The sequence below is a fragment of the Malaclemys terrapin genome, chromosome 24, assembly GCF_027887155.1.
Source record: "Malaclemys terrapin pileata isolate rMalTer1 chromosome 24, rMalTer1.hap1, whole genome shotgun sequence".
NCBI lineage: Eukaryota > Metazoa > Chordata > Testudines > Emydidae > Malaclemys > Malaclemys terrapin.
The window spans coordinates 3,317,440-3,335,245 of NC_071528.1; the positions used below are offsets into that span (position 1 = coordinate 3,317,440).

Consider the following 17,806-nt stretch of genomic DNA (forward strand, 5'->3'; position numbering starts at 1 on the left):
AGTGAGGTGTCTAGGTCCCTTGGGGGATCTGGGCCCTAAGCCTCCCCCTGTCCTTGGCATTGCTCAGGCAGCTCCCAGCGCAGCGTGCTGGCTACTGAGAATCCCTTTCCTAGGCGCTGACTCTCCCCAGGCATCGTACAGGGAGCCTAGGTGCCCACCTGGGGCTGGGAATCACACTGGGCAGCAGTAGGAGGGAGGTGACTTCTAACAGCGTCTAAGTCCCGTTGTGAATGTAGCTCCTGTCTTGCCATGCGTTCATACAGCATCTAGCGCAGTGACTTGGCCTGTGTGTCCCAGGCTCGTAGGGATGTCTTCCCCCAGGCTTTTCCTGGGAGAGGGATGAGCTGGGGGGAGCAGAGGGAGGGCTCTGGGTGGGCTCAGACTGGTGGGTCTCAATTCCCAGTGCAATGCTGGGATAGTCAGGCCCATTGATACCTGGCTGCTCTCCTTGCTCAGCTCTTCCTCCCGCTCCCCCCGCCAAACGCCCCGCTGTCCTGACTCAGGCAGGAAGGAGACAGGGTTTTCTCTGGCTTTGTTATCTGCTGGAGTCAGGTGCCAGCCCAGCCCCGCTTCCTCCCTTGGTGCCTGGAGCGGCGGCTCAGCAGCCAGCGCCTGCTGTCTGTGCTCAGGCGTCACAGGTATCCGCATGGAGCAGATCCCTTCCTGCAGCTCTGGCTCAGGCTGACAGGACAGCGAGTCTTGCTGATGGGAGTGGTGCGTTCCCCAGGGCATGGGAACTGGTAACAGGGGGGTCCAGTTGCTATCCTCCCCAGGGATTATAACTAGAATCCCGGAATACTGGGGCCTCCAGGCAGGGACCTTTGACCCCGGGGCAGAAGCCATCTGGGTGTGTGGCCATGTGCTGATGGGGGGATGTGATGGTACATGCCTAGTCCCACCACCCTGGGGACCCACAATACAGGGAAGCCAGTGAATGGGTGGCACACAGAGATGGGGGCATGCGCAGCTGGGCTAGGGGCACTGTGTAAGCACTGGCAGAGGGTCAGAGCTGGGGTCTGCATGGGGGAAGCTCCCCTCCCCAACCTGCTTTACCCAGGGTTAGCAGTAACTCTGCTGGTAGAGGTGCAGGCATGGGCCGTTCTCACCCTGGATCAGCAAAACAGTGGAGCAAACAGCTTCATTGGGTGTTGAGGACAGGCAGGGGGAGGACGTCTCTGGTTTCGCTTTTTAGATCTTACTTCCAAAGCAGGACGAGTAGAGAAGAGCCCAGCCACGTCTCACTCCGCCCCTGAGAACGGGAATTCCCTGATGGCCAGGGAGCAGCAGACAATGAGCACATGGGCACACGAGAACCACCCAAATGCAAAGGAGACCGATTGCGAGGCAGAGGCTGGCCAAAGGAAAAGACCCTCCTGAGCTACGGCAGGCCTGCCGGGGTGGAGGGGAGATGGGAAAGGTGCACTGGCTAAGATGTAATGAGCAAGGGCGGGGACTGGGTAAGTCTTGCTGTTGGCCCCAGCACTGGCAGTCTCGTGCCTAGCACTGCTGATCCAGGCCATCTCCAGTAAGATGGACACGTGATGTGTGTGTATGGTGAGGGGGGGACACAGGTGTGTGTGTTTAACCAGAGTCAATGTACAGAGACATGTTGGGGCAAAAACAGGAAGAGGCTGCAGAAATTTGAGACTTTCCTTTAAACTAGACATGATTTTCCATCAGCGAAGCAGCTGGAGCCAGAACCCTGGTGCCGGAGAATGTTTTCCTAGTTGAGCTCGTAACCAGCCAGGGCTGCTTTTCAGGAAATGCCGGGAGCTGGGGCGGTGACTCACTTGTCCTGTCTATTCAGGAATTCATTAGCTGCAGAAGGGGAAAAAATATAAAACAACCGGCTGCAAACTGGGAAATTTCCTAATCAGCTGGTCCTTCCAGCTCCCTCTCTCCCCAGCTGCGTCTGCACCAGGCTGAAGCTGCCTGTGGTGTGAGTGCCTGCAGTGGGGGCCAGGTGCAGGAGCTTTGACTGCTGGGTTGTCTGGTCTAGTGGAGACGTACCCCTGGGCTGGCAAATGGCGCCATTTCAGCCGCTCAGACAAACTGTGACAACCACACTCAGTCCTCTCTCCTGCGATTGCAGTCCCAGTGCATTGTGGGACCTATTCCACAGAGGCACATTGCGGGACTACACAGGAGGGTCAGTGCAATGGTCCCCTCTGCAGGGGTCCTTTGGATCCTCATTAGAGCAGCACAACGCCCAGCACAGCACAGCTCCCAGGGAGGGAGCGGAGCCGGACTGCAATGGGACGGGCAGGCCCAGAGGCTCCCAGCTCAGTCTCTCCCCAGAGTAGGCTGATGCTTCCTGGGGGAAAGTCAGGAGTAGTACAGGAGGGATGTCTCTGAGGGAGGGACAAGACATGTCTGTACAATGGACCCCCAAGAATGGTGGCATCTGCAGTGTCAGTGATGCCCAGCAGGTGGTGCTGCAAGGCAGGCACTTGGATTCAATGTCTGTTCTGGGTCCCTCCCCCGGCTAGTGCAGCTTCTGAGCCAGCTGGGAGAAGGCTGTGTCTGCACTTGACTTTAGTGGAAAACCCCACGGACTGCACTAGCTCCAGCACCTGCACAGCTGCAACTCCAGCTGGGGGCGCTAGTGTAGACAGGCTGCTGGCCTCATTGCACCACAGTAGATGCTGTTACAGGCTGCATGTGGCCAGGGGTGAAAGTAACTTAAAGGACTTGCCAGTACTCAGGAGTCCTGAGGAGGGGCGTGGCCTTTAAATCCCCAGGCCCTTTAAATCCGGATTTAAAGGGCCCAGGGCTAGGGCTGTGGTAGCAGCAGCTGGGAGCCCCAAGCCCTTTAAATCACTCCCTGAGCTCCCAGCTGCAGAGGTTGCTGGGAGCCCTGGAGTTCGGGGGTGATTTAAAGGGCCCGGGGCTCTAGCTGCTGCTACTGCAGCGGAGCCCCAGGCACTTTAAATTGCCGACGGAGCCCAGGGGCTCCAGCAGCAGGGCCCGGGGCTCCGGCTGCCGCTACCCTCCAGGGCCCTTTAAATCATCTCCGGAGCCCTGCTGCTGGAGCCCTGGGATAGTGGCGGCAGGGCTCCGGTGGCTATTTAAAGGGCCCGGAATGGTAGAGGCAGCGGGAGCCCCGAATCCTTTCAATAGCCACCAGAGCCCTGCCACTGCTACCCCAGGACTCCAGCAGGCTCCAGGGGCGATTTAAAGGGCCCAGGGCAGTAGCAGGAGTCTGGCCGCAATTTAAAGGACCCCGGGCTCCTCAGGAAGCCGGTCCATCCCGGTATGGCGCACCAGCTCTTGCCGGCAGGGGTGGCAGGTTTGTAGAAATTTTGGTGGTGCCCAGAACCTGCCCCTGCCCAAACTCCACCCCCCACCTGCCCAAGGCTCTGGGAGGAAGTTTGGGTGGGGGAGAAGGTCTGGGGTGCAGGCCCTGGGCTGGGGCAGGGGATTGAGGTGCAGGGTGTAGGCTCTGTGAGGGAGTTTGGAGATGGGAGGGGGTGCAGGGATGAGGGCTGTGGGGTGAGGCTGTGGGTGGATTTGGGGTGTGGCTGGGGATGAGGTGTTTGGGGTGTGGGAGGGGACTCAGGGCTGAGGCAGAGGGTTAGGGTACCTGGGGATGAGGGCTCTGGCTGGGGCTGGAGATGAGGGGTTTGGGGTGTTGGAGAGGCTCAGGGGTAGGACAGAAGGTTAGGGTGCAGAGGGATGAGGGCTCTGGCTGGGGGTGTGGGCTCTGGGGTAGGGCAGGGCTGGGGATGAGTTTGGGGTGCAGTCAGGCTGCCCTGGGACTGGAGCCAGAGAGGACTCCCCCCAGCCCTCTCCCTGCCAGCAGCAGCGAGCTCTGGGGTAGGGACCCCCTTCTCCCCCCCGGCAGCACACTCACCCCTACCACTGTCACTGCATGTGCTCAGAGGGCCCCTCTCAGGTCCAGGAATCCCCCTCGCCTCCCCTGTGGTGGGTGCCATGCCGGGGGGGCTGCCATCACATGTGCGCCTCCTCCCCTGCTACTGCCCCTCACTGTAGCCTCACTGGGGGTGGGGGATGGGGCTGCCCCTTGCTCAGTGTGGAGAAAGAGCAGTGACTGCGGGCAGGGGGCGCGGCTGTACTGGTGGAGGGTCCCACCGGAAAATGAAAGGGTCTGGGGGGGAAGGGCGGCCTGCTCTGGCAGTAGTGGAGAGGGAGCACTAGGACCCTGCGGGGGCAGTTAATGCAGGCAGGCAGCATGGAGCTTCAGGGGAGAGAGACAGTGGGATCCAGGGAAGTGCATGGGGGCAGCAAAGGGGGGCCGGGGCACACTCAGGGGAGGCGCGGGGAGGGCAGCAGGTGGGGCCAGGGGAGAGACCCGGCCCCAAACATTCGAGGAGCCGGGCCCCCGGACCCTCAGTATTGTTGGAACCAGGAGGAGGAGTCAGAGAGGGAGAGAATGCTCCGTTTTTCTTACCGGTCCTCCGTACCGGCCGTACCGGCTTACTTTCACCTCTGCACGCGGCCCTCACTCGCTCCCAGCCCTGGGGCTGTCCTGGCACTGGTGGAACAGCAGGCCAAGTCCCCAATCTGCCTGGGGTACCTACAGTCACAGAGGGCGCTGCAGGGAGCTTCCAGGGCATTTTGTTACCAGTGGCCGTAGTGTGAAGACCCCGTCTCTCCCCAGCTGCATCTGCACCAGGCTGAAGCTGCCTGTGGTGTGGGTGCCCGCAGGGGAGCTTTGACTGCTGGGTTGTCTGGTCTAGTGGAGACGCACCCCTGGCTGGCAAATGGCGCCATTTCAGCCCCTCAGACAAACTGTGACAGCCACACTCAGTCCTCTCTCCAGCAATTGCAGCCCCAGTGCATTGTGGGACCTATTCCACAGAGGCACGTTGCGGGACTACACAGGAGGGTCAGTGCAATGGTCCCCTCTGCAGGCTACAGTGGCCCTGCGTTGTGAAGGGGGCCCTGAGGGAGGATCCCGTCCTCGTGAGCCTTCCTCTAGGCACTGGCTATTACAGCAGGACAGGGTGGGGCACCACTGCGGGCGCTTGGGGGCGGGGGAGAGACGAGGGTGCCATAGGCGTGTCAGGAACCTCCCTCTGCCTTTCACATTATAAATGGGTTGGGGGTCCCGGCTAGGTCCTGGCAAGTCAGGAAGGGGCTCCAGGGACCCCGGGTGGAAAGCCTGGGTGGCAGCAGGATACTCTTAGCATGGAAAGACTGAGGAATGGCTCCGAGTCCAGGAGCTGCCCCTCTGGACAAACACACCAAGAACCGCCCCAAGCAGCCAGCACGTCCCTCTGCGCTTGATGCTCCATCGCTGGGAGTGATTGTTACTAGATGTGACCGGAATGGAATGCTCCAGGGTCTCTGCTCCTTTGTGGGGTCAGCCGGATGCTGCGGGGCTGAAAGGCCCAGTCAGCGGCATCTCACTGCTGCTTCCTCCTGTAACTTCTGCTCTGCCAGCCAAATGTCGGTTTCTCTCTGTGCGGTAGGCTGCTGGGCCCTGCTGCTGCTTGGATCCACCTGGCACCTCAGTGTCTGGCGCTACCAAGCCAGCAGGAAACTGGCTTTTCTTGTTTTGTTTCTATGCAAGGTTGTTGTGGAGGGTCAATTGCAGAGAAGGGCCAGCATTACGGGGTGTGTTCACTCAGCTCTGTTCAGCTGCCAAAGCAGGATGTTGTGTGCGTCCCAGGCCATCCCCATGCTGCGATCACAGAACAGTGTTGCTCAGTGGTTAAAGGAAAGGCCTGGGAGCCAGGAGACCTGTGGACTAGTCCTCCTCCCTGGGCTGTGGTTTCCTTCTGAGGAAGTGGGGCAAACACCTGTCCCTCCTCATAAAGCCCTTTGAAACCTTGGAGGGACGGGGACTGCAAGCACCAACTGTTGCCAAGAACATACCAAGCATCAAAGAGGGACTGGACATTTACATGAAAAACAGGAATTGTCAGCATTATAATGGGTGACACAAACACAGAGCTTGGCAGGAGAGTGTCCACCTTTTGCTTAAGCCAGGCTCTAACTACTAGAGGCCAGATAATAATAATAATAATAATAATAATGGAGATATCCCATCTCCTAGAACTGGAAGGGACCTTGAAAGGTCATTGAGTCCAGCCCCCTGCCTTCACTAGCAGGACCAAGTACTGATTTTGCCCCAGATCCCTAAGTGGCCCCCTCAAGGATTGAACTCACAACCCTGGGTTTAGCAGGCCAATGCTCAAACCACTGAGCTATCCCTCCCCCCCCCCCAAAATAAATTAATGGAGATATCCCATCTCCTAGAACTGGAAGGGACCTTGAAAGGTCATTGAGTCCAGCCCCCTGCCTTCACTAGCAGGACCAAGTATTGATTTTGCCCCAGATTCCCAAGTGGCCCCCTCAAGGATTGAACTCACAACCCTGGGTTTAGCAGGCCAATGCTCAAACCACTGAGCTATCCCTCCCCCCATAAGACCTGCATCTTCCCCTGGGTCATCTGGTGTCAGTCACACAGACAGGACGCTGCACTCGGGGTCTGATCCAGCCTGGCAGCTCCTACCTTCTGAACCAGCGCTAGCACCACAACCCAGGTGCTCTCAGAGGTGAGGCAGGTGCTGGTGGGAGCAGGCCCAGGCTCCATGGCAAGGGCCAGAATCGACAAGCATTAGGTGAAATGTACAAGGAGGTCAGTATTTGCCACAAGGAAAGTGGATCAGTTTGGGAAGCTTGGTCCATTGGTTAGAGCTCAAGATTGGGAATCAGGAGAATAGGTCTATTCGCAGATCTGCCAGTGACTTGATGGGTAACCCTTCCGCCTCTCTGTGTCTCAGTTTCTCCACTTGTGTAATGGGGATGATGCTACCTCCCCACTTCACAGGGTTCTTCGTTCATGTTTGCAAAGGGCTGCAAGGTCCCTGCATGGATGGTGCTGGAGGAGGGCAGACCTTGTAGCTTCTCACTGAGGAGGCCAGCAACAGAAGCCGGTCAGAAAAGGGAACTGAGAATCATAGAATATCAGGTTTGGAAGGAACCTCAGGAGGTCATCTAGTCCAACCCTCTTCTCAAAGCACAACCAACCCCAATAAATCATCCCAGCCAGGGCTTTGTCAAGCAGGGCCTTAAAAACCTCTAAGGACAGAGATTCCACCACCTCCCTAGGTAACCCATTCCAGTGCTTCACCATCCTCCTAGGGAAATAGTGTTTCCTAATATCCAACCTAGACCTTCCCCACTGCAACTTAAGACCATTGCTTCTTGTTCTGTCATCTGCCACCACTGAGAACAGCTGAGCTCCATCCTCTTTGGACACCCCCCCCCCCCCAGGTACTTGAAGGCTGCTATGAAATCCCCCCTCACTCTTCTCTTCTGCAGACTAAATAACCCCAGTTCCCTCAGCCTCTCCTCGTAAACCATGTGCCCCAGCCCCCTAATCATTTTTGTTGCCCTTTGCTAGACTCTCTCCAATTTGTTCACATCCCTTCTGTAGTGGGGGGACCAAAACTGGACACAATACTCCCGGTGTGGCCTCACCAGTGCCGAATAGAGGGGAAAAGACGGTTACTCACCGTTGTAACTGTTGTTCTTCGAGATGTGTTGCTCATATCCATTCCATTAGGTGTGCGCGCGCCGCGTGCACGATCGTCGGAAGATTTTTACCCTAGCAACACCGGCGGGTCGGCTGTGGAGCCCCCTAGAGTGGCGCCTTCATGGCGCTGAATATATACCCCAGCCGACCCGGCGCCCCCTCAGTTCCTTCTTGCCGGCTACTCCGACAGTGGGGACGGGGGGCGGGTTTGGAATGGATATGAGCAACACATCTCGAAGAACAACAGTTACAACGGTGAGTAACCGTCTTTTCTTCTTCGAGTGCTTGCTCATATCCATTCCATTAGGTGACTCCCAAGCCCAACTTAGGTGGTGGGGTCGGAGTGAGACATTGCTGTGTGCAAAACCGCTGATCCGAAAGCAGCATCGTCTCTGGACTGCTGCACTAGTGCATAGTGAGCTGTAAATGTGTGGACTGATGACCAAACCGCTGCTCTACAAATGTCCTGAATCGGAACTTGTGCCAGGAAAGCCGTCGAGGAAGCCTGGGCCCTCGTGGAGTGCGCGGTGAGGTGCGGTGCTGAGACACCTGCCAGGTCATAGCAAGTCCGGATGCAAGACGTAATCCAGGAGGATAGGCGTTGTGAGGAGACCGGTGAGCCTTTCATTCGGTCGGCCACTGCAACGAAGAGTTGCGTCGTCTTTCTAAAGTGCTTTGTGCGGTCAATATAGAAGGCCAGGGCCCTTCGTACGTCCAGGGAATGCAAACGTTGATCCTGGCGAGTGGCATGTGGTTTGGGATGAAAGACCGGGAGAAAGATGTCCTGGTTGATATGAAAAGGAGAAACCACCTTAGGGAGAAAGGCAGGATGTGGACGAAGCTGCACTTTATCCTTATGGAAAACTGTATAAGGGGGCTCGGATGTAAGCGCCCTGAGTTCAGAAACGCGCCTTGCTGAGGTGATGGCTACGAGGAAGGCTGTCTTCCAGGATAGGTACAAAAGAGAACAGGTGGCCAGTGGCTCGAATGGAGGACCTGTGAGCTTGGAGAGAACCAGGTTGAGGTCCCACGTCTGAACGGGCTGACGTTGTTGTGGGTACATCCGGTCTAAGCCCTTGAGGAATCTAACGACCATCGGGTTAGAGAATACCGAGGACGCGAGTTCCCCTGGGTGAAAGGCCGATATAGCGGCCAGGTGAACTCTAATTGAAGATATCGCCAACCCCTGCTGTTTTAGGGAGAGGAGATATTCCAAAATAAGGGGAATGGGTGCCTGCAACGGGGATGTGGCTCGTTGTTCGCACCAACAGGAGAACCGCTTCCATTTGGCCAGGTACGTGGTCCGTGTTGAGGGCTTCCTACTGCTCAGTAGAATCTGTTGTACAGAGTGCGAGCATTGCTGCTCTGCCTGGGTGAACCATGGAGCAGCCACGCCGTGAGGTGGAGTGATTGGAGGTCGGGGTGACGCAACCGGCCGTGGTCCTGAGAGATGAGATCCGGATCCAACGGAAGCGGGATCGGTGTCTGAACCGAGAGCTCCAACAGTGTGGTGTACCAATGTTGTCTTGGCCACGCAGGAGCGATCAGAATTACCTGTGCCTGGTCTCTGCGCAGTTTGAGCAGTACCTTGTGGACCAGAGGAAACGGAGGGAAGGCATAAAACAGGTGGTCTTTCCAGGGAAGCAGAAAGGCGTCCGAGAGGGAGCCCGGAGCTCGACCTTGTAGGGAGCAGAACACGTGGCACTTCCTGTTGTCTCGAGATGCAAACAGGTCTATCTGGGGAAACCCCCACCTCTGGAAGATGGAATGTATAATGTCCGGACGGATAGACCACTCGTGCGTTTGGAAGGACCTGCTGAGTCGGTCCGCTAGAGTGTTCTGGACTCCAGGGAGGAACGATGCCGTGAGATGGATTGAGTGGGCGATGCAGAAGTCCCACAGGCGAATGGCCTCTTGGCATAGAATTGATGAACGTGCTCCTCCTTGCTTGTTGATGTAGAACATGGCCGTGGTGTTGTCGATGAGAACTAACACACAGCGGCCACGTAGGAGATTGAGGAATGCCTGGCACGCCAGGCGTACCGCCATCAGTTCCCGAACATTGATGTGTAGGGCTAACTGGGATGCAGTCCACAGGCCCTGGGTATGGTGTTCGTTGAGATGGGCGCCCCACCCCAGAGATGACGCGTCTGTGACCAGGTGCAGGGAGGGTTGTGGGGCGTGAAATGGCATCCCCTCGCAGACTACAGTGTGATCTAGCCACCAGGTGAGGGAGGCCAGGACCGAGTCCGGGACCGTGACCACCATGTTCAGGCTGTCCCGATGTGGACGGTATATTGATGACACCCAGGTTTGAAGCGGGCGAAGTCGAAGTCTGGCATGCCTGGTTACGTACGTGCAGGAAGCCATGTGACCCAGCAGGGTAAGGCACGACCTCACCGTGGTAGTTGGGAAGGCCTTGAGCCCTTGAATGAGGTTCGTGATGGTGCCAAATCGGTTGTCTGGCAGGATGGCTTGTGCACGTCTGGAGTCTAGAACTGCGCCGATGAATTCTATTCTCTGGGTAGGTTCTAGAGTGGATTTGTCCTTGTTGAGTAGGATGCCCAACTTGTTGAATGTGTGCACTATTCTGTGGACTTGAGCGTGAACTTGCTCCTTGGTGCGACCGCGCACCAGCCAGTCGTCTAGGTACGGGAACACCTGTATCCCTTGCCGACGAAGGTACGCTGCCACGACAGCCATACATTTCGTGAACACTCTTGGGGCCGAGGATAGGCCGAAGGGAAGGACTGTAAATTGGTAGTGCACCGTGTTTACCACGAATCGCAGGAAGCGTCTGTGAGGTGGGTAAATTGAGATGTGAAAGTATGCGTCTTTCATGTCGAGGGCGGCGAACCAGTCTCCAGGATCGAGGGAAGGGATAATGGCCCCCAAAGAGACCATGCGGAACTTCAACTTTACTACGAATTTGTTGAGTCCGCGCAAGTCCAAGATGGGCCGCAGACCTCCTTTGGACTTGGGGATCAGGAAGTAACGGGAATAAAATCCCCTGCCCCTTAAGTCTATCGGAACCTCCTCTATGGCCCCCATGGCCAGGAGCGTAGAAACCTCCTGTATAAGAAGTTGCTCGTGAGAAGGGTCCCTGAAGAGGGACGGGGAAAGGGGGTGGGAGGGGGGGATAGAAGAAAACTGGATAGCGTATCCCCTCTCCACCGTGCGGAGGACCCAACGGTCCGAAGTTATAAGGGACCAAGCACGGTGGAAGTGGGAGAGGCGATCCCGAAAGGAGGGAGCTGGATCCTGGGGGATGACTGGGGCGCCGTCCTCGACCGCACCTTCAAAAGTTCTGTCTAGGACCTGAAGGTGGTCTTGGTGGCCCTTGGTTCTGACCGGGTTGAGGGCCAGCCCATCTTCTCCTACCACCTCGCCCTCGCCTTCTGGCAGGGTCCTGTCTCTGACGAGGTGGAGGGGGGTAAAAACGTGGAGGCTGCGGCCTAAATGGTCTGCGCTGGGGACCCGCAACATGCATCCCCAAGGAGCGCATGATTGTCCTGGAGTCTTTGAGGCTCTGCAATCGAGAGTCCGTCTTCTCCGAGAACAGCCCCTGTCCTTCAAAGGGCAAATCCTGTAGGGTCTGCTGTAATTCAGGGGGCAAACCCGAAACTTGGAGCCAGGAGGTCCTGCGCATAGCGATACCTGCGGCCAGGGTCCTTGCGGCCGAGTCCGCTATGTCCAGGGAGGCCTGTAAGGAGGTCCGAGCCACCTTCTTACCCTCCTCAACCATGGCTCCAAACTCTTCCCTGGACTCTTGGGGAATCAACTCCTTAAACTTCCCCATAGAGTTCCAGGAGTTGAAATTGTAGCGGCTCAGTAGCGCCTGTTGATTCGCCGCTCTAAGTTGTAGCCCTCCGGCTGAGTAAACCTTACGGCCAAACAGATCAAGCCGCTTAGCCTCTTTTGATTTTGGCGCTGCAGCCTGCTGGCCGTGGCGCTCTCGTGCATTCACTGATTCCACCACCAGTGAACACGGTTGGGGGTGTGTGTACAAGTACCCATAGTCCTTAGATGGGACAAAGTATTTCCTTTCCACCCCTCTCGCTGTAGGTGGAATGGAGGCAGGAGTCTGCCATATCGTATCCGCGTTCGTTTGGATCGTGCGGATCAAGGGTAACGCCACCCTCGATGGGGCATCCGATCCAAGGATATTCACGATCGGGTCGTGCACCTCCACTATCTCCTCCGTCTGCAGGTCCATATTACGGGCCATCCTGCGCAGGAGATCCTGGTGAGCCCGAAGATCTATCGGAGGGGGACCCGTGCATGAAGTGCCCGCCACTGCCTCATCCGGAGAGGAGGAGGAGGACACCTCCGGTGGTAGTGGATCCAAGGGAGGGTCCCGGTCCCCCTGGTCTTGGGTCGGAGCGTCACCTGCACTTGGGTCCACGGTGTCGGGTGGTGTGGACACAGAAGCCTCCATGCCTCCAGGCGGAGGCCGAGAGATGGTGGATTCTGGGGCCCTTCTGACCGAGTGACCCGAGCGAGAGGTCGATGGTAATGAAGCCCCTTGCTCCTGGTGATACGCCCACGGGGTCCAAAACGACCAGTGAGATGGTCCATGAGAGTGGTCCTCTGCCCTCTCCTGCCAATGGCCCAAGTCTCGTTCCTCGGCCTGCCCCTGAGGGGGGTATGCCGATCTCGACAGGTCCTCCGAGGAGCGAGACGCCGATCTTGACGGCCATGGCGGTGCCGCGAAAGATGAAACGATCCCCGTGGTCTGCGGTGCCGCACGGTGCCGGTCCGGAGATGATCTATCTCTGTGCGGTGCCGGCGATCGGTGCCGGGACCGCGACCGGTGCCGATGACCTCGTCGGTGCCGGGAGTCAGATCTGGACCTCGACGAGGACCTAGAGTATGCCCGGTGCCGGGAGCGGCCTCTCGACGTCGAGCGTCGAGCGTGGCGGTGCCGAGAACTACGTCTCGACGTTGATCGGTGCCGACGATCATAGCGGTGCCGAGACGTAGACCGGTGCCGCGACGAAGATCTTGGCCGCGAGTACGACCGGTGCCGAGACGATATTCGGTGCCGGGACTGCGAGCGGCGTGGGGACCTGCTTCGGGACCTGGATCGGCGCCGAGGTTCCAGCCCTTGTGATGGAGGGCGCATCAAGGCAGGTTTCCCTCTTGACTGTACCGGGCGAGTCAACGGTACAGTCGGTGCCGGTGGTTGAGGCGGTGCCGGCTCCGTGAGAGCTATCAAGTCTCTCGCCGCCGCGAAGGTCTCTGGAGTCGACGGGAGACACTGTATCACCGCCGGCCTCGGTGGAGACGCTATTTGTACCGGACTCGACGGCCTCGGCGCCGGAGTCGACGGTGCTGGAGGCGCCTGTTTCCGTTGCTCCACCGGCGGACGCGGCTCTACCCCCGGCACTGGGGGAGCCGGCGTCTTCGGCACGGACGTCCCCGTCTTATGGGCTTTTTTATGCCCTGGGGATAATGACCGGCGCCGCGGCACTTGCTGTGTTTGCGGTGCCGACGAGGTCCGGTGCCGGGGAGGCTTGTCTGACGCCACTCGCGTGGTCGTCATAGCCGGTGCCGCCGGGGCACTGCGCACCGAAGTGCTAGGCGTCGGAGTCTGGCCCGTGGAAGGAGTGTCCGGGCTAAGTGCCGCCTCCATTAGGAGTTGCCTGAGCCGAAAGTCCCGCTCCTTCTTGGTTCTTGGTTTGAAGGCCTTACAGATCTTGCATTTGTCTGTTTGGTGGGACTCTCCCAGGCACTTCAAACAGGAGTCGTGCGGGTCGCTCGTTGGCATAGGCTTAGCGCAGGAGGCGCACTGCTTGAAGCCGGGAGCGTTGGGCATGAGCCCGGGCCCGCGGCCGGGGGAGAAAGGGGGAGACGACCCCCTTAACCCCCTGAACTACAATAACAACTATAACAACTTTAAAACTATTTAACTATAAACACTAGAACTACAACTATAACTATAACTTTGAATGACTAAGTAAGCTAGGGAGAGTGGAGGACAGCTATGCCACGCTCCACAGTTCCAACGACCGTCAGGGGCGGTAAGAAGGAACTGAGGGGGCGCCGGGTCGGCTGGGGTATATATTCAGCGCCATGAAGGCGCCACTCTAGGGGGCTCCACAGCCGACCCGCCGGTGTTGCTAGGGTAAAAATCTTCCGACGATCGTGCACGCGGCGCGCGCACACCTAATGGAATGGATATGAGCAAGCACTCGAAGAAGAATAATCACTTCCCTCGATCTGCTGGCAATGCTCCTACTAATACAGCCCAATATGCCATTGGCCTTCTTGGCAACAAGGGCACACTGCTGACTCATATCCAGCTTCTTGTTCACTGTAATCCCCAGGTCCTTTTCTGCAGAACTGCCGCTTAGCCAGTCGGTCCCCAGCCTGTAGCAGTGCATGGGATTCTTCCTGCCTAAGTGCAGGTCTCTGCACTTGTCCTTGTTGAACCTAATCAGATTTCTTTTGGCCCAATCTTCCAATTTGTCTAGGTCACTCTGGACCCTATCCCTACCCTCCAGCATAGCTACCTCTCCCTCCAGCGAACTTGCTGAGGGTATAATCCATCCCATCATCCAGATCATTAATGAAGAAGTTGAACAAAACCGGGCCCAGGATCGACCCCTGGGGCACATTGGTTGATACCAGCTGCCAATTAGACATTGAGCTATTGATCACTACCTGTTGAGCCCGATGATCTAACCAGCTTTCTTTCCACCTTATAGTCCATTCATCCAATCCATACTATCCCCAGAGCCAGTTATCTCATCATAGAAGGCAATCAGGTTGGTCAGGCATGACTTGCTCTTAGTGAATCCATGCTGACTGTTCCTGATCATCTTCCTCTCCTCCAAGTGCTTCAAAATGGATTCCTTGATTTTTTCCAGAGACTGAGGGATCTGCAGTTCCCCAGATTCTCCTTCTTCCCCTTTTTAAAGATGGGCACTATATTTGCCTTTTTCCAATCAGCAGGACCTCCCCCGATCGCCATGAGTTTTCAAAGATAATGGCCAATGACTCTCCAATCACATCAGTGAACTCCCTCAGCACCCTCGGATGCATTGCAACTGGCCCCATGGACTTGTGCATGTCCAACTTTTCTAAATAGTCCTTAACCTGTTCTTTCACCACTGAGGGCTGCTCATCTCCTCCCCATACTGCGCTGCCCAGTGCAGCAGTCTGGGAGCTGACCTTGTCTGTGAAGACTGAGGCAAAAAAAGCATTGAGTACTTCAGCTTTTTCCACATCATCGGTCACTAGGTTGCCTCCCTGATTCAGTAAGGGTCCTACACTTTCCCTGACCACCTTTTTGCTACTAACATCCCGGTAGAAACCCTTCTTCATACCCTTCACATCCCTTGCTAGCTGCAACTCCAATTGTGCTTTGGCCTTCCTGATTACACCCCTGCATGCTCGAGCAATATTTTTAGACTCCGCCCTAGTCATCTGACCAAGTTTCCACTTCTTGTAAGCTTCCGTTTTGTGTTTAAGCTCACGGAAGATTTCTCTGTTAAGCCAAGCTGGTCGCCTGCCATATTTGCTATTCTTTCTGCACATTGGGATGGTTTGTTCCTGCGCCCTCAATAAGGCTTTTGTAAAATACAGCCAGCTCTCCTGGACTCCTTTTCCCCTCATATTAGCCTCCCAGGGGATCCTGCCCATCAGTTTCCTGAGGGAATCAAAGCCTGCTTTTCTGAAGTCCAGTGTCCGTATTCTCCTTTCTTCTTTTTGTCAGGATCCTGAACTCAACCATCTCATGGTCACTGCTGCCCAGGTTGCCACCCACTTCTACTTCCCCTACCAATTCTTCCCTGTTTGTGAGCAGCAGGTCAAGAGGACCATGGCCCCTAGTTGGTTCCTCCAGCACTTGCACCAGGAAGTTGGCAGAAACTTTAGAAAACTCAGGGAGATGGTAGGTAAGATCCCATGGGAAGCAAGTCTAAGGGGGAAAACAGTTCAAGAGAATTGGCAGTTTTTCAAAGAGACATTATTAAGGGCACAAGAGCAAACTATCCCACTGCATAGAAAAGATAGGAAGTATTGCAAGAGACCACCCTGGCTTAACCAGGAGATTTTCAATGATCTGAAACTCAAAAGAGAGTCCTACAAAAAGTGGAAACTTGGTCAAATTACAAAGGATGAATATAAACAAACAACACAAGTATGTAGGGACAGAATTAGAAAGGCCAAGGCACAAAACGAGATAAAAAACAACAAAACATTTTACAAATACATTAGAAGCAAGAGGAAGACAATGGACAAGGTAGGCCTGTTACTCAATGGGGAGGGCAGGGGGGAGAAACAATAATAGAAAATGTGGAAATTGGAGATGTGCTAAATGACTTTTTTGGTTTGGTTTTTCCACCACAAAGGTTAGTAGCAATTGGACGTCTAACATAATGAATGGCAGTGAAAATGAAGTCGGATCAGAGGCTAAAATAGGGAAAGAACAAGTTAAAAATTACTTAGACAAGTTAGATGTCTTCAAGTCACCAGGGCCTGATGAAATGCATCCTAGAATACTCAAGGAGCTGACCAAGGAGATATCTGAGCCATTAGTGATTATCTTCGAAAAGTCATGGAAGATGAGAGAGATTCCAGAGGCCTGGAAAAGGGCAAATATCCTACCCATCTATAAAAAGGGAAATAAGGACAACCCGGGGAATTACAGACCAGTCAGTTTAACTTCTGTACCGGAAAGATAATGGAGCAAATAATTAAGCAATCAATTTGCAAACACCTAGAAGATAATAAGGTGATAAATAAAAGCATGGATTTGTCAGGAACAAATCATGTCAAACCAACCTACTAGCTTTCTTTGGCAGGGTAACAAGCCTTATGGAAGGGGAGAAGTGGTAGATTTGATATATCTTGACTTTAGTAAAGCTTTTGATACTGTCTAGCATGAGCTTGTCATAAACAAACTTGGGAAATACAACCTAGATGGAGCTACTATAAGGTGGGTGCGGAACTGGTTGGAAAACTGCTGCCAGAGAGTAGCGATCAGTGGTTCACGGTCATGCTGGAAGGGCATAACGAGTGGGGTCCTCCGGGGATCAGTTCTGGGTCCAGTTCTGTTCAATATCTTCATTAATAATTTAACTAATGGCACAGAAAGTACACTTATAAAGTTTGCAGATGATACCAAGCTGGCAAGGGTTGCAAGTGCTTGGAGGATAAGATTAACATTCAAAATGATCTGGACAAATTGGAGAAATGGTCTGAAGTAAATAAGATGAAATTCAATAAGGACAAATGCAAAATATTCCACTTAGGAAGGAACAATCAGTTGCACACATACAAAATGGGAAATGACTGCATAGGAAGGAGTATTGCAGAAAGGGATCTGCGAGACATTGTGGATCAATATCTACATATTAATCAACAATGTAACACTGTTTCAAGAAAAGCAAATATTCATAGCAGGTCTGTTGTAAGCAAGACACAAGAAGTAATTCTTCCACTCTACTCTGCGCTGATTAGGCCTCAACTGAAGTATTGTGTCCAGTTCTGGGCACCACATTTCAGGAGGGATGTGGACAAATTGGAGAAAGTCCAGAGAAGAGCAACAAAAATTATTAAAGGTCTATAAAACATGACCTATGAGGGAAGATTGAAAAAAATTAGGTTTGTTTAGTCTGGAGAAGGCAGAGTGGGGATATGATAACAGTTTTTTCAAGTACATAAAAGGTTGTTACAAGGATGATGGAGAAAAATTGTTCTTCTTAACCTCTGAGGATAGGACAAGAAGCAATGGACTGAAATTGCAGTAAGGACAGTTTAGGTTGGACATTCGGAAAAACTTCTTGTCAGGGTAGTTAAGCACTGGAATAAATTGCCTAGGGAGTTGTGGAATCTCTGTCATTAGAGATTTTTAAAAGCAGGTTAGAGCAACACCTGTCAGGGATGGTTTAGAGAATACTCAATCCTGCCTTGAGTGCAAGGGACTGGTTTAGATGACCTCTTGAGGTCCCTTTCAGTCCTACGATTCTATACATTCACATTTAGCCATAGTAAAACCCATATTATTTGGTTGCACCCAATTTCCAAGCAATCCAGATCGCTCTGAATCAGTGACTTGCTCTCTATTATTTGCCACTCCCCCAATTTTTGTGTCATCTGCAAACTTTATCAGTGTGATTTTATTTTCTTTCAGGTCGTTGCTAAAAATATTAAATAGCATACACAACCAAGAATTGATTGCTACAGGGCTCCACTGGAGAAACAGCCTCTCAATGATGACCTTGTTTACAAATACGTTTTGAGACCTATCAGTTAGCCAGTTTTTAATCTATTTAATGTGTACCATGTTAA

General features: G+C 54.5%; 1 protein-coding gene across 1 annotated transcript in view; it reads right to left on the reverse strand.

The window, feature by feature from the left end:
* Positions 1–1,636: 1,636 nt before the first annotated feature.
* The window catches only part of MARCHF2 (membrane associated ring-CH-type finger 2), a 91,372-nt gene continuing 75,202 nt past the window's right edge, over positions 1,637–17,806 (reverse strand). Inside the window, exon 5 of the mRNA XM_054013329.1 lies at positions 1,637–1,818. Within this exon, the coding sequence (XP_053869304.1) occupies positions 1,804–1,818 (15 nt within the window). The 3' untranslated portion in view covers positions 1,637–1,803. The remainder of the gene's footprint in view (positions 1,819–17,806) is intronic.